Source organism: Geotrypetes seraphini, chromosome 2, assembly GCF_902459505.1.
Source record: "Geotrypetes seraphini chromosome 2, aGeoSer1.1, whole genome shotgun sequence".
Lineage (NCBI taxonomy): Eukaryota > Metazoa > Chordata > Amphibia > Gymnophiona > Dermophiidae > Geotrypetes > Geotrypetes seraphini.
In genome coordinates this window covers 73,691,265-73,711,035 of record NC_047085.1, presented here as the reverse complement: position 1 = coordinate 73,711,035, position 19,771 = coordinate 73,691,265, and the positions used below count along the sequence as shown (strand labels likewise).

Here is a 19,771-nt window from a genome sequence, read left to right as displayed (position 1 = left end):
CTGCGGAGAGAACTTGCTACCAGTGCTGAGAAGCACTTTTCAACATCGGGACAGGCAGTCCTGCAGCTTACCATCCAGCCAGCTGAGAGGGTCCTTCTAGGATCTTTAAATTACCAGCTAGCCGCGGAACGCGGCTCGTGGGCGCTCGCCTTGGGTCGCAAGCCAAAGGGGAGTGGCCAAAGGGGCCTGCCCCTTTTGAGCCCCTTCGGAGCCTAAGAGGAGCAGGGAGTATTGAAATTTATCAATATGAGCAAGAGAAAGGCCAAAGTAGTACCACCAGTTTTGATGATGGGTCCGATGGATCGCCATCTTATGGCTCCTGTGTTGCCGTAAGGGAAAGAGCAGGTAAATTTAGATACTTTAACAGCTTCGCTGTCCTCTGGAGAACCTACACCACCCCCTCAACCATTATATTCTTTAGGGATGGAAGAGTCCCACCCAGTGAAGGAGGGAATATCTTCTTCCCAACAAATATCATTATCTTCTGGACTGGAGGATTTAGGACAACCTTTTGAGGGACATAAAGAGCTGACCTCTGTGCAGATGGACATGGGGCAAGGCTCTGAAGTCCTTCCTAAGGACAAAGAGATCACTTTAAATGATGTATGGCTAAGCATTAATAGAATAGAGTCATCACTACAAAAAAACGTTTTGAAATTATGTCAATTTTCTTTTGATGTTAAAGTTGATGTTAAAGTTAAAATTAAAGAATATGATGTTAATCAGGGTGAAATAGAAAAAAAGTTAGAAAAATTAGATCAAGCTGTTAATACTTTACAAGTAAATGCTGTTTCTAATATTAAAGATGGTATGTTGATTCACACTAAGTTAGAAAATTAGACAATTCCTTAAGGGCTAAAAACCTTCGTTTATTAAATTTTCCCTTAATACATTACTTGTCTTCATTGGAACTCTTGGAAATGTATTTGAGGGATATATTGTATTATACTAAAGTGGATAACCTTGAATTAGATAACCTTGAATTAGTTACATTCCAAGAGTGTCTAAAGAAATACTTGAAGAAGGTGAAATGGATAAACTTGTTTCACCTGATAGTTTGAAGTTATCCTGCCATTGTATCGGGTGATTGTGCGTCCGCATCTGGAGTACTGCATCCAATATTGGTCGCCGTACCTTAAGAAGGACATGGCGTTACTCGAGAGGGTTCAGAGGAGAGCGACGCGTCTGATAAAGGGGATGGAAAACCTTTCATACGCTGAGAGATTGGAGAAACTGGGTCTCTTTTCCCTGGAGAAGAGGAGACTTAGAGGGGATATGATAGAGACTTACAAGATCATGAAGGGCATAGAGCAGGGGTGTCAAAGTCCCTCCTCGAGGGCCGGAATCCAGTCGGGTTTTCAGGATTTCCCCAATGAATATGCATTGAAAGCAGTGCATGCAAATAGATCTCATGCAGATTCATTGGGGAAATCCTGAAAACCCGACTGGATTCTGGCCCTCGAGGACCAACTTTGACACCTGTGGCATAGAGAGAGTAGAGAGGGACAGATTCTTCAAACTTTCGAATAATAAAAGAACAAGAGGGCATTCAGAAAAGTTGAAAGGGGACAGATTCAGAACGAATGCTAGGAAGTTCTTCTTTACCCAATGTGTGGTGAACACCTGGAATGCACTTCCAGAGAGCGTAATAGGGCAGAGTATGGTACTGGGGTTCAAGAAAGGATAGGATAATTTCCTGCTGGAAAAGGGGATAGAGGATTACTGCACAGGTCCTGGACCTTTTGGGCCGCCGCGTGAGCGGACTGCTGGGCAAGATGGACCTCAGGTCTGACCCAGCAGAGGCATTGCTTATGTTCTTATGTTCTTGAATTCTCTAAGGCAGTGGTTCCCAACCCTGTCCTGGAGGAACACCAGGCCAATTGGGTTTTCAGGCTAGCCCTAATGAATATGCATGAAGCAAATTTGCATGCCTATCACTTCCATCATATGCAAATCTCTCTCATGCATATTCATTAGGGCTAGCCTGAAAACCCGATTGGCCTGGTGTTCCTCCAGGACAGGGTTGGGAATCACTGCTCTAAGGATATAATTGATAAATGAGCAACCTTATTAGTGGTCTTCAAAACAGAGATGGAAAAACAGGCTATTTTGAAATTATATTTCTTGAAAAAACAAGACCTGTTTTGTGGCCAATGTGTGATAATTTTTCCAGATGTCTCTAGACAAACTCAGTTTAAAAGGAAGCAATTCCTCCAGCTAAAACCTAAGGTGGTAGCAGCTGGAGCTACATTCTTTCTTAAATTTTCGTGCAAATGCTTAGTCTCGTAAGGAAGTGATAAGTATACTTTTTTTGAACCGGTCCAGTTAGAAGACTTTATCAAAAGAAAACTTTTGCTGAAAGTATAATTTCTATTATTAATAACTTTATTTATATTGAAGGATAGTGTATTATCTATATGGATTAGCCAATTACTGCCTGCTATGTTAAATGATAGACAGATTTTTACTTCTTACTTAATACTGGCGACCATTATAATGTGGACTATATCATGGATGATTAATTTCCTGTATAGGTTAAATTGTATCTTGTATACAGATTTTGATGGATATTCGTGAATATTTGTTATTATAATGAATAATCAAAGAATTAATAAAAAAAAAAAAAAAGTTGCTGCTACTGGGTCAAACCAGTGGTCCATCATGCCCAGCAGTCCATTCCCATGGCGGCCCCCAGATCAAAGACCAGTGCCTTGAGACCAGCCCTACTTGCATACATTCTGGTTCAGCAAGAACTTGTCTAACTTTGTCTTGAATCCCCTATAACAGCTTCCGGAAGAGCGTTCCAGTTTTCCATCACTCTCTGGGTGAAGAAGAACTTCCTTACGTTTGTACAGAATCTGTCCCCTTTTAACTTTAGAGAATGCCCTCTCGTTCTCCCTACCTTGGAGAGGGTGAACAACCTGTCTTTATCTACTAAGTCTATTCCCTTCAGTATCTTGAATATTTCTATCATGCCCCCTCTCAGTCTCCTCTTTTCAAGGGAAAAGAGGCCCAGTTTCTCTAATCTCTCTCTACCAAAGTCAACTGCAATGCGCTGGAAATCCTTTCTCCAGCAACAACAACAAGATTTAAAAGACATTGGCGCAAGATTCAGCCTCCTTTATCCCGTGCGGATGAAAATAATCTACAACAATAAGACTACCACTTACTCAGATCCTGATGAATTGCAAAAATTCATCGACTCTACTAAAATGCAGTAAGGATGAACTTAATTTCTGTCTAGATACTTTTCTGTCTAAATGCTTTTCTGTATCCAAGATCCTTCAGTAAGGATTGCTTACTTCATACCATTATGCTGCTGCCGTCCAGAGATGAAGCCAACTGTGCTTTGGGTCGACCACTGTGGTATCGATCCCACCCAGTTCTGTCATTTCAATCTTTTTAAAGTATAAAAGTGACAATATTCTATACACAAATAGAGCCTTTTATTTCAGTATGGTTTTGGTACAACCTTCCTAAAGATTGTTACCTTTTGTTTTTATATTGGATTGTTTTTCAGACATGGATGTAGAAGAGAACCTAAACTGTAGTGGTTGAACAGGACAATGTGTCTAAATGTTGGAAATGCTCCTTGATTTCAGCAAGTAATAGTAAGATGTTTGAGCAGCTGATCACATGATGGAAGGATGTTGTAGATGGTAGAAGTCTGATCAACAGACAAGACTCTTATTGCCACACCAAAGGCAGACAAGACACAAATGATGCCATTTAACAGTAGTTCATTTAAATCCAAAAGTAGCTTCCACAGTTTTTTTTTTAATCATTGAATTCAGTTATCAGTTGTTTAAGATCTGTAAGTTTATACAAATTGATACTAGTTTCAAATTTTTAGAGAATGACAAGGGAACATATTCGTCCCCATCCCTGCCCCACAGTTAACCACAGATACTTGTCCCCATGTCATTAGTTGCAGAAGATGGTTTTGTAGAGTTAACCAGCACAGAGAGAATATGAGTGAGCTCCAGATGTATTGTGGCAGGGGTGGGATCAATAGGGGTGAAAAAGAGATCTAGGTGGACAGAGAAGGCAATCAGGCTGACTCTTGTAGTGGCTGGCTCTCCTCCAGTCAGCACCAACATGGATGTACTCTACCCAGATTCACTACTACCCATGACATGCCTCCGAAACTCCTGCCTTTTGACATTTCATCGCTTAGACATTTAGGCCCTGTTTTACTAAGGTGTGCTAACCGATTAGTGCGCGCTAAATCTAACACGTGCATGTTAGTCTATGGATGCGTTAGCATTGAGCGCGCGCTAATTTGATTAGCGTGTGCTAATCGGTTAGCGCACCTTAGTAAAACGGGGTGATGCTGAGGTGTTGTAGAATAGCACTGTATATGGTTTAGATGTGAAATGTCCTGGTAATTTCACATCTGAAACATGAATAGTGCTGCCAAAATTATCTTAGTGTAGTTAAGGAAATGGTTATTTATGAAGAAGCAGTTGCTGGCTATATTTGCTGGTGTGAGGAAAATGAGGGCAAGTTTGAAATACTGACTGTAATTGCATGATGTTTGTGTTAATTAATGACAGTAGTGTACAGCTCAGTCCCTGAGGGTTGTAAACTGGTTTGGTTTTTAACATAAGTGTATGATTTGCATATTATGATAGTTACCTAATGCAAATAAACATAATTATTCACTAAGGATAGATATCCTGAATTTAGACCTGTTTTATAGCCTGAGGATAGAGATACGTAGGAAGGGGTTTGCAGCTTGTCTGCATACTTCTCTCAGCAACCTTGGCTTTACAAAATTAAAGACAATGCACCAAATTGCTTTTCTGGTTCTACTACATGTTCATTGTTAGGGACATTTTCAAAACAATAAGATATCCAAAAAATGGCATAAATGGCACTTGGATGTTGCATCCAAGTGCTAGTTTTTGAAACCATCTTTCTAGATTTCTTGCCACTTTGCATCCAAAACTAAAGGGGGCATGTTCTAGGCTGGCTTTGGGCAGGCTCATACTTGGCTGTCTTGTGGTAATAATCAAACTTTTCCCAAGATGTCCTGGATGGAAGTTAGATGTTCGGAGTTAGACCTGTTTTAAAAGCTTTGAAAGGTACCCAAACTGACTAGATGACCACTGGAAGGGATTAAGTTATGACCCCCTCCCACCCCTCCAAAATTTGAATGAAACTCTATAAACCTGACTCTAGAATAGCAGCATCTGGCATGGAAAATTCTAATAGACATCCTAGGTCTTAAGTAGCATAGTGAGTGGGCTAGTGAGCCACAGAGAGGACCCAGGCCAATAAGCCACTAGCCATTACATTTATTGTGGAAAGTGTGAGCCCACCAAAATACTACCATTTAGGTGCCACCTGCAGCCATAAGGGCTATTGGGGTAGTAAGCAGGTGGGTATAGTAGGTTTTGGGGAAGTTTGAGGACTCGCCATACATTAGAAGGGGGTTATGGTGAGATGTACTTCTGTCACCTTTTATGTGAAGTTCACAGCAGTGCCCTCTAAGGCCCCACTGCTCTATTGATATGTGGCCAGTCCATTATAATACTGGTCCTTCTCATATCGAAATGGTCTGGATTTGGATGTTTTGTGATCAAAAATGGCAAACAAAGTTGGACATCCTAAGGTTGGATGTCCTGTGATCAAGACAACTTAAGTAGGTGATTAAAAAAAAGGACCTCTATGAGGGGCTCACAGATGCCATGGCACCCCCCAAAATCTGCAGGATCTCCCCACAGAAGCAGTCATCGCAATGCTACAGCTGAGGAACAAAGAAAAAGAAGCTGCAGGGCTGCACTCTTCCTCCTCACAGCTGCTGGGTCTACCAACTCCTGACATCGCTTGTTCAGAGGCAGAGCCAGCAGCCATGAGGAGGAACAGTGCAGTCCCCTAGCTTATTTTTCTTTGTTTTGCTACTACTGCTAGTCTGGGGAACATCAGCATTGGTAGTAGGGGCAGTGGGTGAGCGAGACGAAGGAGGAAGCAAGGGGACAGACCCTGGATTTTGGGGGAAAGGGGACAGATGCTGGATAAGGAGGAGAGGGATAGATGCTGAATGTGGGAGGGGGAAATAAGGGGTAGACCCTGGATGTGGGTGGGAGGAGAAAAGGGGTGGGCACTGGATGTGAGATGGGGGAAGAAGAAGCTGGAATGGGGGCTGAAGAAAAGAGATACTGGAGGAGGGGGAAGAGAGGGGGCAAATGCTGGATGGGGAAGAGAGGGGGCAGATGCTGGATGTTGGGAGTGTAATGAAAGGGGCAGATCCTGGATTAGGGGGAGAGGGGGAAGATGCTGGATATAGGAGTAGAGAGGGCAGATGCTGGATGTGGGATGGGGAAGAGAAGGGGTAGACGCTGGATGGGGGATGGGGGACAGGGGAAAGATGCTAGATGAGGGGGAGAGAAAGGGTAGTCACTGGATATGGGAGGGGGAAGAGGGGCAGACACTGGATGTGGGAGGGAGAAGAGGGGCAGATGATGGAGGGAAGAGAGGGGGCAGATGCTGGATGTAGGAGTAGATGGGGCAGACTCAGGATGTCGGAGAGGGAATAGGGGGGGGTAAACTTTTTAGGCCTCTGAATGCTGCTGTGTGCCCAGAGCTGAAAGGGGCATATCTGGAGGAGTGGTGTGGGCCGACCTACTTGGTCGTTCTGCAGGGATAACCGAAGGTTTCACAAAACTTCCTGGACGAAACTTATACCTTGTGACTTATAAACTATGTAAAAGCAGGTATAAGTGGCAAAAAGGTATTCAATAGAGAATGACACGGGGACAATTTTTTTTCTGTCCCTGCGGGAGCTCATTTTCCCATTCTGTCCCTAACTCATTCCTGCAAGCTCCATCCTCATCTGCACAAGCCTCAAACACTTTAAAATCAGGAAAAGGACAGGTACAGCAACAAAACTCACGGGGACGGGGAAATTGAGTCCCTGTGTCATTCTCTATTATCCAAAGTGACCAGTTAACCACTACAGAGACAACGTAAAGACCCCCACATACTCCCCCAGTGATCACTGACCCCCCTCATAATGCCACAAATATCAGAATAAAAATGTTCATACCTGTCTCCGGAATATCAGCACCTGCTATAGGAAAGCCTAGTAGAGCTGCATAGAGATGTCTTAAGTAGCCTGGGGGTGGGCTAGTGCACCATAGAGAGGAGGACACAGGCCCATAAGCCACTCTTAACCACTACATTCATGGTGGAAAATGTGAGCCCATTAAAAAAAACCAAACTCTACTGTCCTGTCGTATAGGTGCCACCTGCAGCCATAAGGGCTATTGGGGTTGTAGACAGGTGGGTATAGTGGGTTTTGGGGGGCTCACCATATCCTATAAGGGAGTTCTGGTGAGATGTTTATGTGGTACCCTTTGTGACGTTCACAACAGTGCCTTGTAAGGTGCCCCACTGCTCTGTTGCCATGTCTGGCCTCTCCCACATCCAAATGGTCTTGTTTCTGGATATTTGGGACTTAGACGAATTTTTGGTTGAAAATGTGGTATAAAGATAGACGTACTAGTGGTTTGGACGATCAATGGCTTGGACGTCCAGATAAACGATTTTTGAAAAAAAATATTCTAGATGTATTTTTCAAGACTGGACATGTCCCAGCTAGATGTTTTGTCCAACTATATGTCTAATTTTATTTTTGTCACCACAAAGGCAAAAAAGCAAAAACCTAAGATTGCCAAAACCTTGAATGTAAAATACCAAAAAATAATTCAGCAATCACTATAGAGCAGTGGTCTCAAACTCAAACCCTTTGTGGGGCCACATTTTGGATTTGTAGGTACTTGGAGGGCCGCAGAAAAAATAGTTAATGTCTTATTAAAGAAATGACAATTTTGCATGAGGTTAAACTCTTTATAGTTTATAAAACTTTCCTTTAACAGTTAAAAGGAAAGATATATAAACTATAAAGAGTTTTACCTCATGCAAAATTGTCATTTCTTTAATAAGACATTAACTATTTTTTCTGCGGCCCTCCAAGTGCTCTATTTTTTCTGCAGCCCTCGCATTTAAAGTTTAATATCTTTTCTTTCTCAAAACTGGCACATTTCAATCACTAAATTGAAAATAAAATCATTTTCCTATCTTTGTTTGGTAATTTCATCAGTCTCTGACTATGCATCCAATATTTCTTCTCTTCTTTCAGCCTCCTGTATGCTTTCTCTCCTCCAGACCTCATTCCCTCCCCCAACTTTTTCTTTCTTTCTCTGTCTGTCTTTCTTTGATTCCGTGTCCCATTTTTTGCTTTGTTTCTGGCTCCCTGTCCCCCCCCTCCTTTCTTTCTTTCTTCCTTCCTTCCTGCCCTCCCCCACGCCACTGCCGCCAGGGTGAATGGTGATTTTTCACTTATAATTTTCACTTTAAGGAACGGACATTATGATGTACGGGGCAAACTCATTTTAGATCATAGGGTTTGTTCCCATATGAGTTGTCAGCCCGGGAGATTTTATAAAAAATTCTGTTCCCTAGTACTAAGGTCTGTTCTTTAATGTTCTTTAAATTTCTAAGTTTGATTTGGATATTTTCTTTATATATTCCATATTACATTGCATCAGCCATCTTGTAGTAGGTTTCATCTATGGTGAGAGATTTTTTTCACTCTATATAGTGATTGCTGAATTATTTTTTGATATTTTACATTCAAGGTTTTGGCAATCTTAGGTTTTTGCTTTTTTGCCTTTGTGGTGACAAAAATAAAATTAGACATCTAGTCGGACAAAACATCTAGCCGGGACATTTTTGAAAAGAAAAGAAAGATGTCTTCCAGGTTCAAAAATGGTGAGAGATGGTGAGATTTTTTTTTTTTAAATGCTATCTGGCGGCACAGATTTTGGTCAATGGGGGCCTATCATCTCCCTTTATGATTCGTCGGGGTACTCGGCAGGGCTGCCCTAGTCACCGCTCTTATTTGCGCTTTCCTTGGACCCTTTGATTAGGGAGTTGCAGATATCACTGGCCTTAAGTTGGGTGCCACCCATTTTAAGGTTGCGGCTTTTGCAGATGACCTTCTGGTCTTTTTGACTAACCCGCACCGGTCCCTGTCTACTTTATTAGAAAGCGTTCAAAAATATGGGGACTTTTCTGGTTTTGTGATGAATCTGGGTAAATCAGAGGTGATGGCCTCTTCTGAATACCTTTGGAGGTCCTGTGGGGGGGGGGGCATTCCCGTTGAAATGGACTGGGTCTTCTTTTCGATACTTGGGGATCCTGTTATCTATGAACGTTCAGCAGCTGTAGCATTTGAATGTGGATTGTTTGCTTTCCATCACTAGCTCTCTTTTGGCTACCTGGTGGGAGCTGCCGCTTTCATAGATGGGGAGAGTACAACTTTTTCGGATGGTTCTGTTCCCTAAGTGGATCTATGTTCTCCAGACGCTCCCTTTCTGTCTCTTGCAGAAAGATATTCGGACCTTATACTTTTTACTATCCAAGTTTTGTTGGGGGGGCCAGGAAACTAAAGGTGCGTTGGTCTCTGCTGTTGGGCTCCTGGGATCGGGGGGGGGGGGGGGGGTTCAGCGTACCAAATATTGCTTTGTACAACCAGGCTTGTATCTTACGCCATATTCGGGATTGGGTTTTGGGTACTGCCCTGTATACTGATACTTCTCTAGAACGGGATTATTTTTATCCTGTTCACCTTGTTTCTCTTCTGCATGACTGGTTGGTGGAGATACCTCAACTGAGCAGAAATAGTATACTGTTTAGACCTCTTTGGGTGGTGTGGCAGCGCTTGCTACTACTGTGGCATCAGGATCCTCAGATTAGTGTTTTGCTACCTCTGGTGGATAATCTCTCTCTTTTCCCCCGGGGCTTTCTCCTTTGGTTTTTGGCAAATGGAGGGCGGGGTTCTCGAGTTCCTCTCCCATGTCTTGTGGGATGATGGGCAGCTCCTGTCCTGTCATGAGTTGCTGCAGAGAGGCTTATCCCATCCTGGGCTTGTTTACGCACATTGTCAATTGAAACATTATATGGGGTCTCTACCTGTGGGCTCTTTATCTTTGGATTTTGGGATCCGTTTTTGTGCCTTTTTGGGGTGGAGGCGGATCCCGAGCCCAAAGTCTCGTTTGTTTGTTTGTTTTTTCATAGGCAGCTTGGTGCCCTTGGTCCCTCTCAGGATTTTTCTACTATACTAGGGGCTTGGCAGCAGGATTTATGGAGGGCGCTTGGAGGGAACCTCTTGCTCAGAGCTCTTGAATGTATTCCTGTTCATGTCCATAGTGCTGAACTCTGGGCATGCCATTATAGAACCTTATTGAGAGCGTATGTTTCCCAAAGTCAAGCCTATCATATGGGCTGTGTGGACAACCGATTTTGTACCAAGTGCATTACTGAGGTGAATTCTTATTTTCATGGTCTTTGGCTATGTGAAGGTATTCAGGGTTTTGGGGGGGCTTTGGCCTCTTTTCTGCAGCAGCTTTTGCATGTTCTTGTTCCTATCTCTGTGTTTCATATGCTATTTGCTCATTTTTCCCCGTTTGCTGTGTATACATCGACAGAAAAACTGTTTTTGAGTAAATGTTATATCCTGGGGAAGTAATGTATTTTGAATTCATGGTTTCCCTCCTTCTGGTACTGGAGAAACAAGTTGCATGAATTGATGGGATGGAAGGCCCAGATGGCATACTCCTCCTGCTGCAGAAGTAGAGACTTTGTCAATATTTGGACTCCTTACTTGAACATTTTGTCTTCAGGGAGTCATAGTCATATTATGAACAGGCTGCAATTGTTTCCTAACCCACCTGTCTGACCTTGGTTATCTCTTGTGGTGTTGGATTTTTGGGGCGTCTGGTGGGGGTCTGTAGAGCGGGGGATTTTCTTGCAGTCATGGAGGACATAAGAGTGTAAAAATTTTTTTTTTGTTATACTGCCATTATATGTTTGTGGTTTTTTTACTTCTAATAAAAAATATTTAAACATAACGTTTTCATCTTTGTTTTCCATTCCTTTCCTGATAATTCCTAACATTCTATTTGCTTTCTCAACCTCCATTTTCTTGCAGAGCAGATCAAAAGCATGTGAATGGAGAGTTCCCTGTGTCCCTTCTTGTTATTTCTCCTCTTTCTCTGGAGTTATCTCTGCTTTGGTACAAACTGAGGAGAGAGGGCAGTGACCAGTGATGTAGGGAGACGATGCTGAAAATGTAGATGATTCCTTCTGCATTCCTTGCAGGTGAAGATGCACTACCTACAGATTCAGGGCCACTGTTAGAAACATTATACTGGACTTGATGGACCATTGATCTGTCCTAGTATGGCAATTCTTATGTTCTTAAGGACCTAATCTTCCATCATATTGTAGCTTAGTAAAAGGACCGCCAAATGTGTGTATGCATAAAATTATGCATGCATCTAATGACAAATACTAATTATTAAAATGCTTCACTTTTTATTTTCTTGCAGGGCTTTCAATAAGTTGTTTACAGAAAATGAGAATCGTATCATACCAGAGCTGAGAACGTTTATGCACATTACTTTCTTCAGTTGGTTACTAAAACAGGACATAAGCAGTGATTAGCCAAAATTATTCATTGTGCCTTAAGAATGCTCCAGAGGCTTAACATGCTTGCAGAAGAAGTCAATGATACTTGTGACCAGGATCTTGAATTTAGTGAAAAAGAAGATGATGATGAATGGATTCTTGTTGACTTAATAAGTAAGTATTTATGATTTTAAAAATATATTTTCCACTTATATTTGTTTAAATTTTATTTTTATAGGATCTAGGGCAAAACCATTTTTCCTTCTAAGTTTATTTTGCTACCTCTGGATTTGTCTCTTAATTTTTTTTTTTTTGTTAAGTTTGTATGTGGTGGTTTTCTGTTTGTTTTTGGTCTGGTTTCCCTTTTTATTCATTGTCTCAACTCAGCACCATGGTATTCTAGCATCATGATCACACATCCCAAAACTACCTGGGGATTTCCTTATTTTATAGACTTTACTTCCAACTATTCCTAGTCTGATGTTGGCAGTAGCAGTTCTGAGACATGAGTCATGCTCCTAAGCTCCTTTCAGAGCCCTGTACCATGAATTCTAACTTAGGCTAACTTAATAATGACCATGACTTCTCAACTTCAGCTAACTCAGAGTATGGAAAGCCTGAACTAGAGATATTAATGGCAGCATACAGCATTGTCTCTGAGGTACTATATTCCCATTTTTTCCCCTTTGGGTTTCCTTTTATTTTGATTCTTGCCCCTCTAGCCTTTGTTCTCCAGGATAGGAAGTACAAGACCAGTTGCCATTTATTAAATTATTGCCTTTATGAAGAGATTCACCCAAGGCGACATACAGCAAGTACAAATCAACATAAAAAAATAATTTTGTTAACAGCATAAGAGTAGTAAAAAGACCAACTATAAACATAAATACAATGAATGAAGTAAGCTCAAAATCAGCAAATTGAAACTTAATAATAGGACTACCATGAAACAGTTTCAAAAATATAGTTAACAGCACTGAAATTCGAATAGAAAATATAATACAACATACATAGTAACATAGTAAATGATAGCAGATAAAGACCCAAACGGTCCATTCAGTCTTCCCAACCATACACTCTCTATAAATTAATGATTTAATTTAAATTGTTCTTTTTCTTAGACATTTCTGGGCCAGAAACACAGAGCTCTGCCCACTATTGTGCCTAGGTTCCATCCATTGGAGCCTCTATCAAAGCTCACCTCTTTCTCTCCCCAGACAATGGCTGAATACTTTCATGACGAGGTTCACAAGATCGCCCTTGAATTCACTGCAGTCCCATCCTTCTCCCTGAACCACCATCAACTCTCCTGGCTTTCAAGCTCACACCACCCCTTCTTCTTTCACTCAAACAACTCAGGAAGCTCCGCTTACCTGGTCCCACCCTCTCGACCCTCCGTCAACTATTGCAGACTTTTCTTCCTTCTCTGAAATCACAGAGGAAGAAACCACACAATTTCTGTCCTCAGCCAAGCCTACTACATGCTCCTCAGACCCTATTCCCACCTTTCTACTTGACCTGATGTCACATACTGTTATCTCTCCCACCTGCTATATCCTCAACCCAGTGGCGTACCTAGGGTATGTGGCACCCGGGGCCCATCATTTTTTGACCCCCCCCCCCCATGTAAAAAAATATTTTTTGTAATAATCATGAAAAATAAATGGTCATAATAGAAACAGGCACTGAAAATTTACTTTTATTGAACCTCATATATGTAACCATTAATCCAAACATAACATAAATTATGTCTAAATTGTCATGACATCAGAAGTACATATGGAGTAGTTGCAGGTGATGCTTGGGACAGTTCTGATTGTGTTAGTTTGGTTTTATGTGTTTTTTGAATAGAAGGGTTTTTATTTCTTTTTTGAAGGTTTTGTAGTTTGTGGTCGAGGTCAATAGGTTTTAGAGTTGGGGGTCGAGCGTTAGGAGGCTGTCAAACAGTTTTTTTTCTTTTGACGATTTTGGTTGAAGGGTGTGTAAATGGTGTGCGAGTTCTCCTATGTCTGGTTGAAGTGGATTTAATTATTTAGCTGAAGAAATTAGTTACCCCCCTCCCATTCCACACACATCAATTCTCTTCCATTATAAAAAACACTGATAAGTTTCCAGAAAAAAAATACATTAAAATAAAAAGTGAAAACACAGGCCCCTACAGATGAGAACCTAACATAAGAATAGCCTAACTGGGTCAGACCAATGGTCCATCATGCCCAGTAGCCCATTCTCATGGTAACCAATCCAGGTTACTAGTACCTGGTCAAAACCCAAAGAGTAGCAATATTCCATGCCACCGATCCAGGGCAAGCAGACACTTCCCCCATGTCTTAATAACAGACTATGGACTTTTCCTCCAGGAATTTGTCCAAACCTTTCTTAAAATCAGCAATGCTATCTGCTTTTACCATAATTTCTGGCCACTTCATTTTTAAGCTTAGATCTTTCCTTCCAAACAGAGACCTTGCTAGATGTCAAATACAGAAAGAACAAGGTAACTTCACAAGGACTTAGCTGTGCAGGAAATGTGAATCTCCTCATACACCTACCATATAGTGCAAAAATGTGCAAAGGTCTGGTTTTTTCTTTCGATCACTACATAGTCTAATGCCACACAAGCAGCGCTGTTACAAACATATTCTGAAGGTCAATGCTAAGGTTAACAAAGTTTCCTTCCTTGGACCAGAAGGAGATACTGACAAACCACTGGAAGAGATCCCAAAACAACTACCCAGGCACAACACCCAAAGACCCACTCAGTGTGTGAACCAGTTGAATGGAGTGAACTAACTGGGGGGTGGAAATGGGCCCGGAGTTTGCTCAGCAGAATTTCCCAGACCACCTCTTCCTCTCAACACATTGACATGCTGCTGCCACCATCACCACCATTAGGAACACCTCACCGGGTAGGCCAGCAATGCTTATAAACTTTATAAAACACATTATTATATTTTCTTATAAAGCACATATTTTAACTGAACTCTCCGACATCCTCAGCCTTGCCATTCACAAAAATAGAAGGAAGAAAAGTTCCTGTTTCCTGCTGTCTCATGTCCCCGGCCTACACAATAATTTTCTCCTGCAGACCCTTCAAAAGTCTGACCAAATCCTCGTTTCACTTGCATTATAAAGTACTGAGGATGCCATTTCTCTCCAATCCCAGGTCCTAAAGTCTAAGACAGTAGCGCAAACTAGTGCTGCCCGATTCAAGAAAAAAAAAAAAATTTCGATTCGATTCAGCCTATTGAATTGGTTTATCGATTCAACTTTCCTGCCCAATTGGGTGTTTGTTTGTTTTTTCAAACATCCTGGTGGGTTTATTTTATAGCTTTTTCACCCCCCTTTGGCTTCTCCTAACCACACTGGCGCTGTGGTGTAAATAAAATAAAGAAACAAAAAGGACTTTTCCTCTCTGTTAAATCCTAGCTCACGTTTGCAGTCTAACACCAGCTCTGGCAAGATACACATTTCAAATCTGACATATTGTAATCACAAAACAGAAAATAAAATTAGTTTTTCTACCTTTTGTTGTCTGGTTACACTGCACAACAAAGTTTTTGCTTCCTGAACACTGCTGGGTGTTTCTTATAGAATTTTGGGTGCTGATCATGAATATTACATCAAAAATTACCCATCACGTACCATTTCAGAGAAATCTTCAATTTTGTCGTGATTTTTTCTTATATTTGGATGCAAACAATTTTTTCTCCCATAAGTGTCTTATCAACAACGGTTTGTGCCGCCTGGGTATGTCCATGCATAAAATCTAGCCAGGTTGGAAGCTGTTTTATGGAAGATGACATCCTGGGCATGTCTGGGCAGGTCTGAACGAGCTTGCGCTGTCTCACCATGCTATAATGGTGGCTTCCATACACCGATCCTGCTCATTTGGTTAATATAGATAGTCCGTGTGTGTATATAGTATCAGTATAGTAAAGTATAGTAGTATAGTAGCTGTAGCAATATAACAGTAAGTAAGCTTGATGCTATAGACGTTTTGGTGTCGGGCAATATGTCTCGTCGGTGTCGTAACAGCCGCGACACATTCTGCTATATCTGTGGGGAATATACACTTACGCCTCAGAGACGTTCGATGACTGCCCTTGTAAAGAAAGCCTATCATCTGTATTTTGGCTGCAAAATAGGTGATCAAGACAAGCAATGGGCGCCTCACATTTGCTGTGCGACATGTGCTGTTAGTCTGAGAGCCTGGCTCAGAGGTACTCGAAAGACGATGCCATTTGCTGTTCCGATGATATGGCGAGAACAGAAAGACCATGTGACGGACTGTTATTTCTGTTTGACTAATGTGTCTGGTTTCTCTGCCAAAAACAAGAAGTCAATTGAATATCCTAATCTGCCTTCAGCAATGAGACCCATGCCACATGATGACAGTCTTCCAGTTCCGAAACCACCAGAGGATTGGACCTTAGACGAACCAGATGAAGAAACTGCAGTGCAGGGTTCTAACAGTGACATTGACCCGGATTTTGAACCATCCTCATCAGGCGATCCACATCTGATAACACAGTCCGAATTGAACGATTTGGTCAGAGATTTGGGTCTGTCAAAAGCAAAAGCTGAGCTGCTAGGTTCGAGACTGCAGGAATGGTGTTTGCTATCACCAGGTACGAAAATTTCTGTGTTTCGAGACCGGCATCATGATATAACCAAATTTTTTGCACAAGTCGACAGTCTCTGTTTCTGTTGTGACATTGAAGGATTGTTCTCGGTCTTTGGTTGTGATCACAACCCGGAAGAGTGGCGTCTTTTCATTGATTCGTCAATGTTAAGCCTGAAAGCTGTTCTGTTGCACAATGGCAACGTTTATCCTTCAGTACCTGTTGGCTATGCAGCACATATGAAAGAAACATATGAGAATATGGAAATGTTACTAAAGTATGTCCAGTATACCAGGTATAACTGGAATATCTGTGGAGACCTCAAAGTCGTTGCTCTGTTACTAGGACTGCAGCTTGGCTATACAAAGTACTGCTGTTTCATCTGCGAATGGGACAGCCGAGACAGAGAGTCGCACTATTCTAGAAAGAACTGGCCACTCCGTAAAAAGTTAGTTCCAGGACAGAAAAATGTAGCACATGAATCGCTTGTTGACCCGACAAAGATATTTTTGCCTCCTCTTCACATTAAACTGGGACTCATGAAGAATTTTGTGAAAGCAATGAACAAGGAAGGGGAAGGTTTTCGTTATTTAAGACAGATGTTCCCAAGAATAACTGATGCCAAGATCAAAGAGGGTATTTTTGTTGGCCCCCAGATCAGACATGTTATGAGTGACAAGCGATTTGAAGATCTGTTAGTTGGGCCGGAAAAAATTGGCTGGAAAGCCTTGAAAGACGTTGTTGACAATTTTCTGGGCAATTACAGAGCCCCAAACTACATTCAGCTGGTAGACAAACTTCTCAAAGCATACAAGAGAATGAAGTGCAATATGTCACTCAAGATTCATTTCCTCCATTCACACTTGGACTTCTTCCCCGCAAATCTCGGTGCTGTGAGTGACGAGCACGGTGAAAGGTTTCATCAAGACATAGCTACGATGGAGAAACGATACCAGGGCAATTGGAATCCGTCAATGCTTGCCGACTATTGTTGGATGCTACAACGTGATGCACCAGACACTGAATATAAAAGAAACTCGGGAGCAAAACACTTTTAATTCTGTTTCATTTAGTCGCTTGTGCGAAACGTAAACTTGACTATATATTTTATTGTCAGTAAACATAAAAATGTCTATTTCTCATAGTTCTTACGTGATGCAGTAAAACCAAAACCATATTTGAGCATACCAAGTTGGTACCTGTCATAATCACCAAAAACTTTTCAGGAATCAAGACTTAACCAAAAAATTGTTGTGCAGTGTTATTTTTCAAATCTTGTTGGTCCAAGGCTCTGATTGTCTTCTGATAACTTGCTTGCCAGGGTCTCCTTCTTCCTTCTTTCTGCATGCTAACCATCCATCTGCCATCTCTGTCCTTCCCGTTTCCCTTCCCTCCCCAGGAGGTCTGGCATCTATCCTTTTTTCATCTCCTTCCACAGATCCATCTTTTCTTAACTACCCTTTCATCCAGAATCTCTCCTCCTTCCCCACCACCCCAGAGTCCACCATCTCTCCCTTTCTTTTCCCAACTACCCTCCTATCCAGTATCTCTAACCCCCCCTCCACACCATCCCTTGTGTCCAACTTCTCTCCCTTTCTGTTCCTTCCCTCTCTAAAAACCATGGTCCATCATCTCTCTCCCTCTTCTCTATTTTAAGACCCATTATTTCTTCCCACCCAAAGTCCGGCATATGCGCGTCTCTTTGAATCCCCCCATTCCCTCCGTGTATTTTTACACCAGGGCCCCCCTCCCTGAAGGCCTGTCCCCCCCCTTAAAGGTCTGCATCCCACCCCCCAAGGCCTGCACCCCCCTTGAAGGCCTGCATCCCCTCTTGAAGGCCTGCCTGCCTGCCTGTCCCCCCCTTGAAGGCCTGCCTGATCCCCTTAAAGGCCTATCCCCCCTTGAAGGCCTGCACCCCTCAAAGGCCTGTCCCCCCTTGAAGGCCTGCCTGTCTCCCCCCCTTGAAGGCCTGTCCCTCCCTTGAAAACTTGCCTGCCTGTCCCCCCCCCTTGAAGGCCTGTCTGCCTGTCTCCCCTTTGAAGGCCTGCCTGTCCCCCCCCCTTGAAGGCCTGCCTACCTGCCCGACTGCCTGCCCCACCCCGAAGGACCGCTAGCCCCCCTGGCCTCCCTGCACCACCTATGAAGCACCCCGCAGCGTGATCGCAATGTCAGCGATCCCTGCGCTGCTTCGGAGCTGCTTCCTGCACCGCGGTCCCGCCCCTCCTCTGACATCAGAGGAGGGGCGGGACCGCGGCGCAGGAAGCAGTGCCGAAGCAGCTCGGGGATCGCTGATGTTGCGATCCCGCTGCTGGCTGCTTCTTGGTGGTACAGGGAGGCCAGGTGGGCGAGCGGTCCTTCGGGGGTGGGAGGACTGAACGGCAAGGCCAGGCACCCCCTCAGGGCTTGTCACCCGGGGCGGACCGCCCCCCCCCTTAGTACGCTACTGCCTCAACCTATCCATTTTCACTGTAACACTTCTCAAAAAACCTTCGCTATTGCCCTGTCTCCCTTCTTCAGTTCCTATCCAAGCTACTCGAGTATGCTACCTTGACTTCCTTTTATCTTGACAGATTGCTATTTAACTTATTTATAAATGATCTGGAAATTGGAACGACAAGTGAGGTGATTAAATTTGCAGATGTTCAAAGTTGTTAAAACACATGCAGATTGTGAAAACTGCAGGCAGAACTTGGGAAATTGGAAGACTGGGCAGCCAAGTGGCAGATGAAATTTAATGTGGACAAATGCAAAGTGATACACATTGGAAAAATAACCCAAATCACAGTTACTGGATGCTAGGGTCCACTTTGGGGGTTAGTGCCCAAGAATAGGATCTGGGTGTCATAGTAAACAATACGATGAAACCTTCCGCCCAAAGTGTGGTGGCGGCCAAAAAAGCAAAGATGCTAGGAATTATTTTAAAAGATATGGTTAACAAGACTAAGAATGTTATAATGCTTCTGTGTCGCTCCATGGTGTGACCTCACCTGGAGTATTGAGTTCAGTTCTGGTCTACTTATCTCAATCCAAACACTATGGAGTACACCAATTCTACTCCCTGTGCTTTTATATCAAATTATTCAAATCAAATTTATAGGCTTTAAGAACATAAGAACATAAGCAGTGCCTCTGCCGGGTCAGACCACAGGTCCATCCTGCCCAACAGTCCGCTCCCGCGGCGGCCCAAACAGGTCAAGACCTGTCTGAATCATCAGAAGGGGCTCCCCTGCCACCTTGGTTTCCCATTTAAGTCCTGCCTTCCTATCGAAGTCCTAGCCCTCCGGTCTTGCACATGCACGACCTGGTTGGTTTATACTCATTTCCTGGTTAACTTCCTATACTTGTGTTACATCCCAGCTCCTCCCTCAGTATCCCACGATCCCTTTATCCCTCAGAAATCCGTCCAATCCCTGTTTGAATCCCTGTACCGTACTCTGCCTGATCACTTCCTCCGGTAGCTCATTCCAAGTGTCCACGACCCTTTGTGTGAAAAAAAACTTCCTTGCATTTGTTTTGAACCTGTCTCCCTTCAGTTTCTCCGAATGCCCCCTCGTACTTGCTTTCCCCTTCAGTCTGAAGAATCTGTCCCTATCCACCCTCTCTATGCCCCTCATGATCTTGAAGGTCTCTATCATATCTCCCCTGAGCCTCCTTTTCTCCAGAGAGAAGAG

General features: G+C 42.9%; 1 protein-coding gene across 4 annotated transcripts in view; it reads left to right on the top strand.

Moving 5' to 3' along the window:
• The window catches only part of TP53INP1 (tumor protein p53 inducible nuclear protein 1), a 93,865-nt gene that overhangs the window by 19,068 nt on the left and 55,026 nt on the right, over positions 1 to 19,771 (top strand). For all 4 annotated transcript variants that reach the window (XM_033933182.1, XM_033933178.1, XM_033933181.1 and 1 more), the window contains one exon: positions 11,400 to 11,652. In XM_033933182.1, the coding sequence (XP_033789073.1) occupies positions 11,541 to 11,652 (112 nt within the window). In that variant the 5' untranslated portion in view covers positions 11,400 to 11,540. The remainder of the gene's footprint in view (positions 1 to 11,399; positions 11,653 to 19,771) is intronic.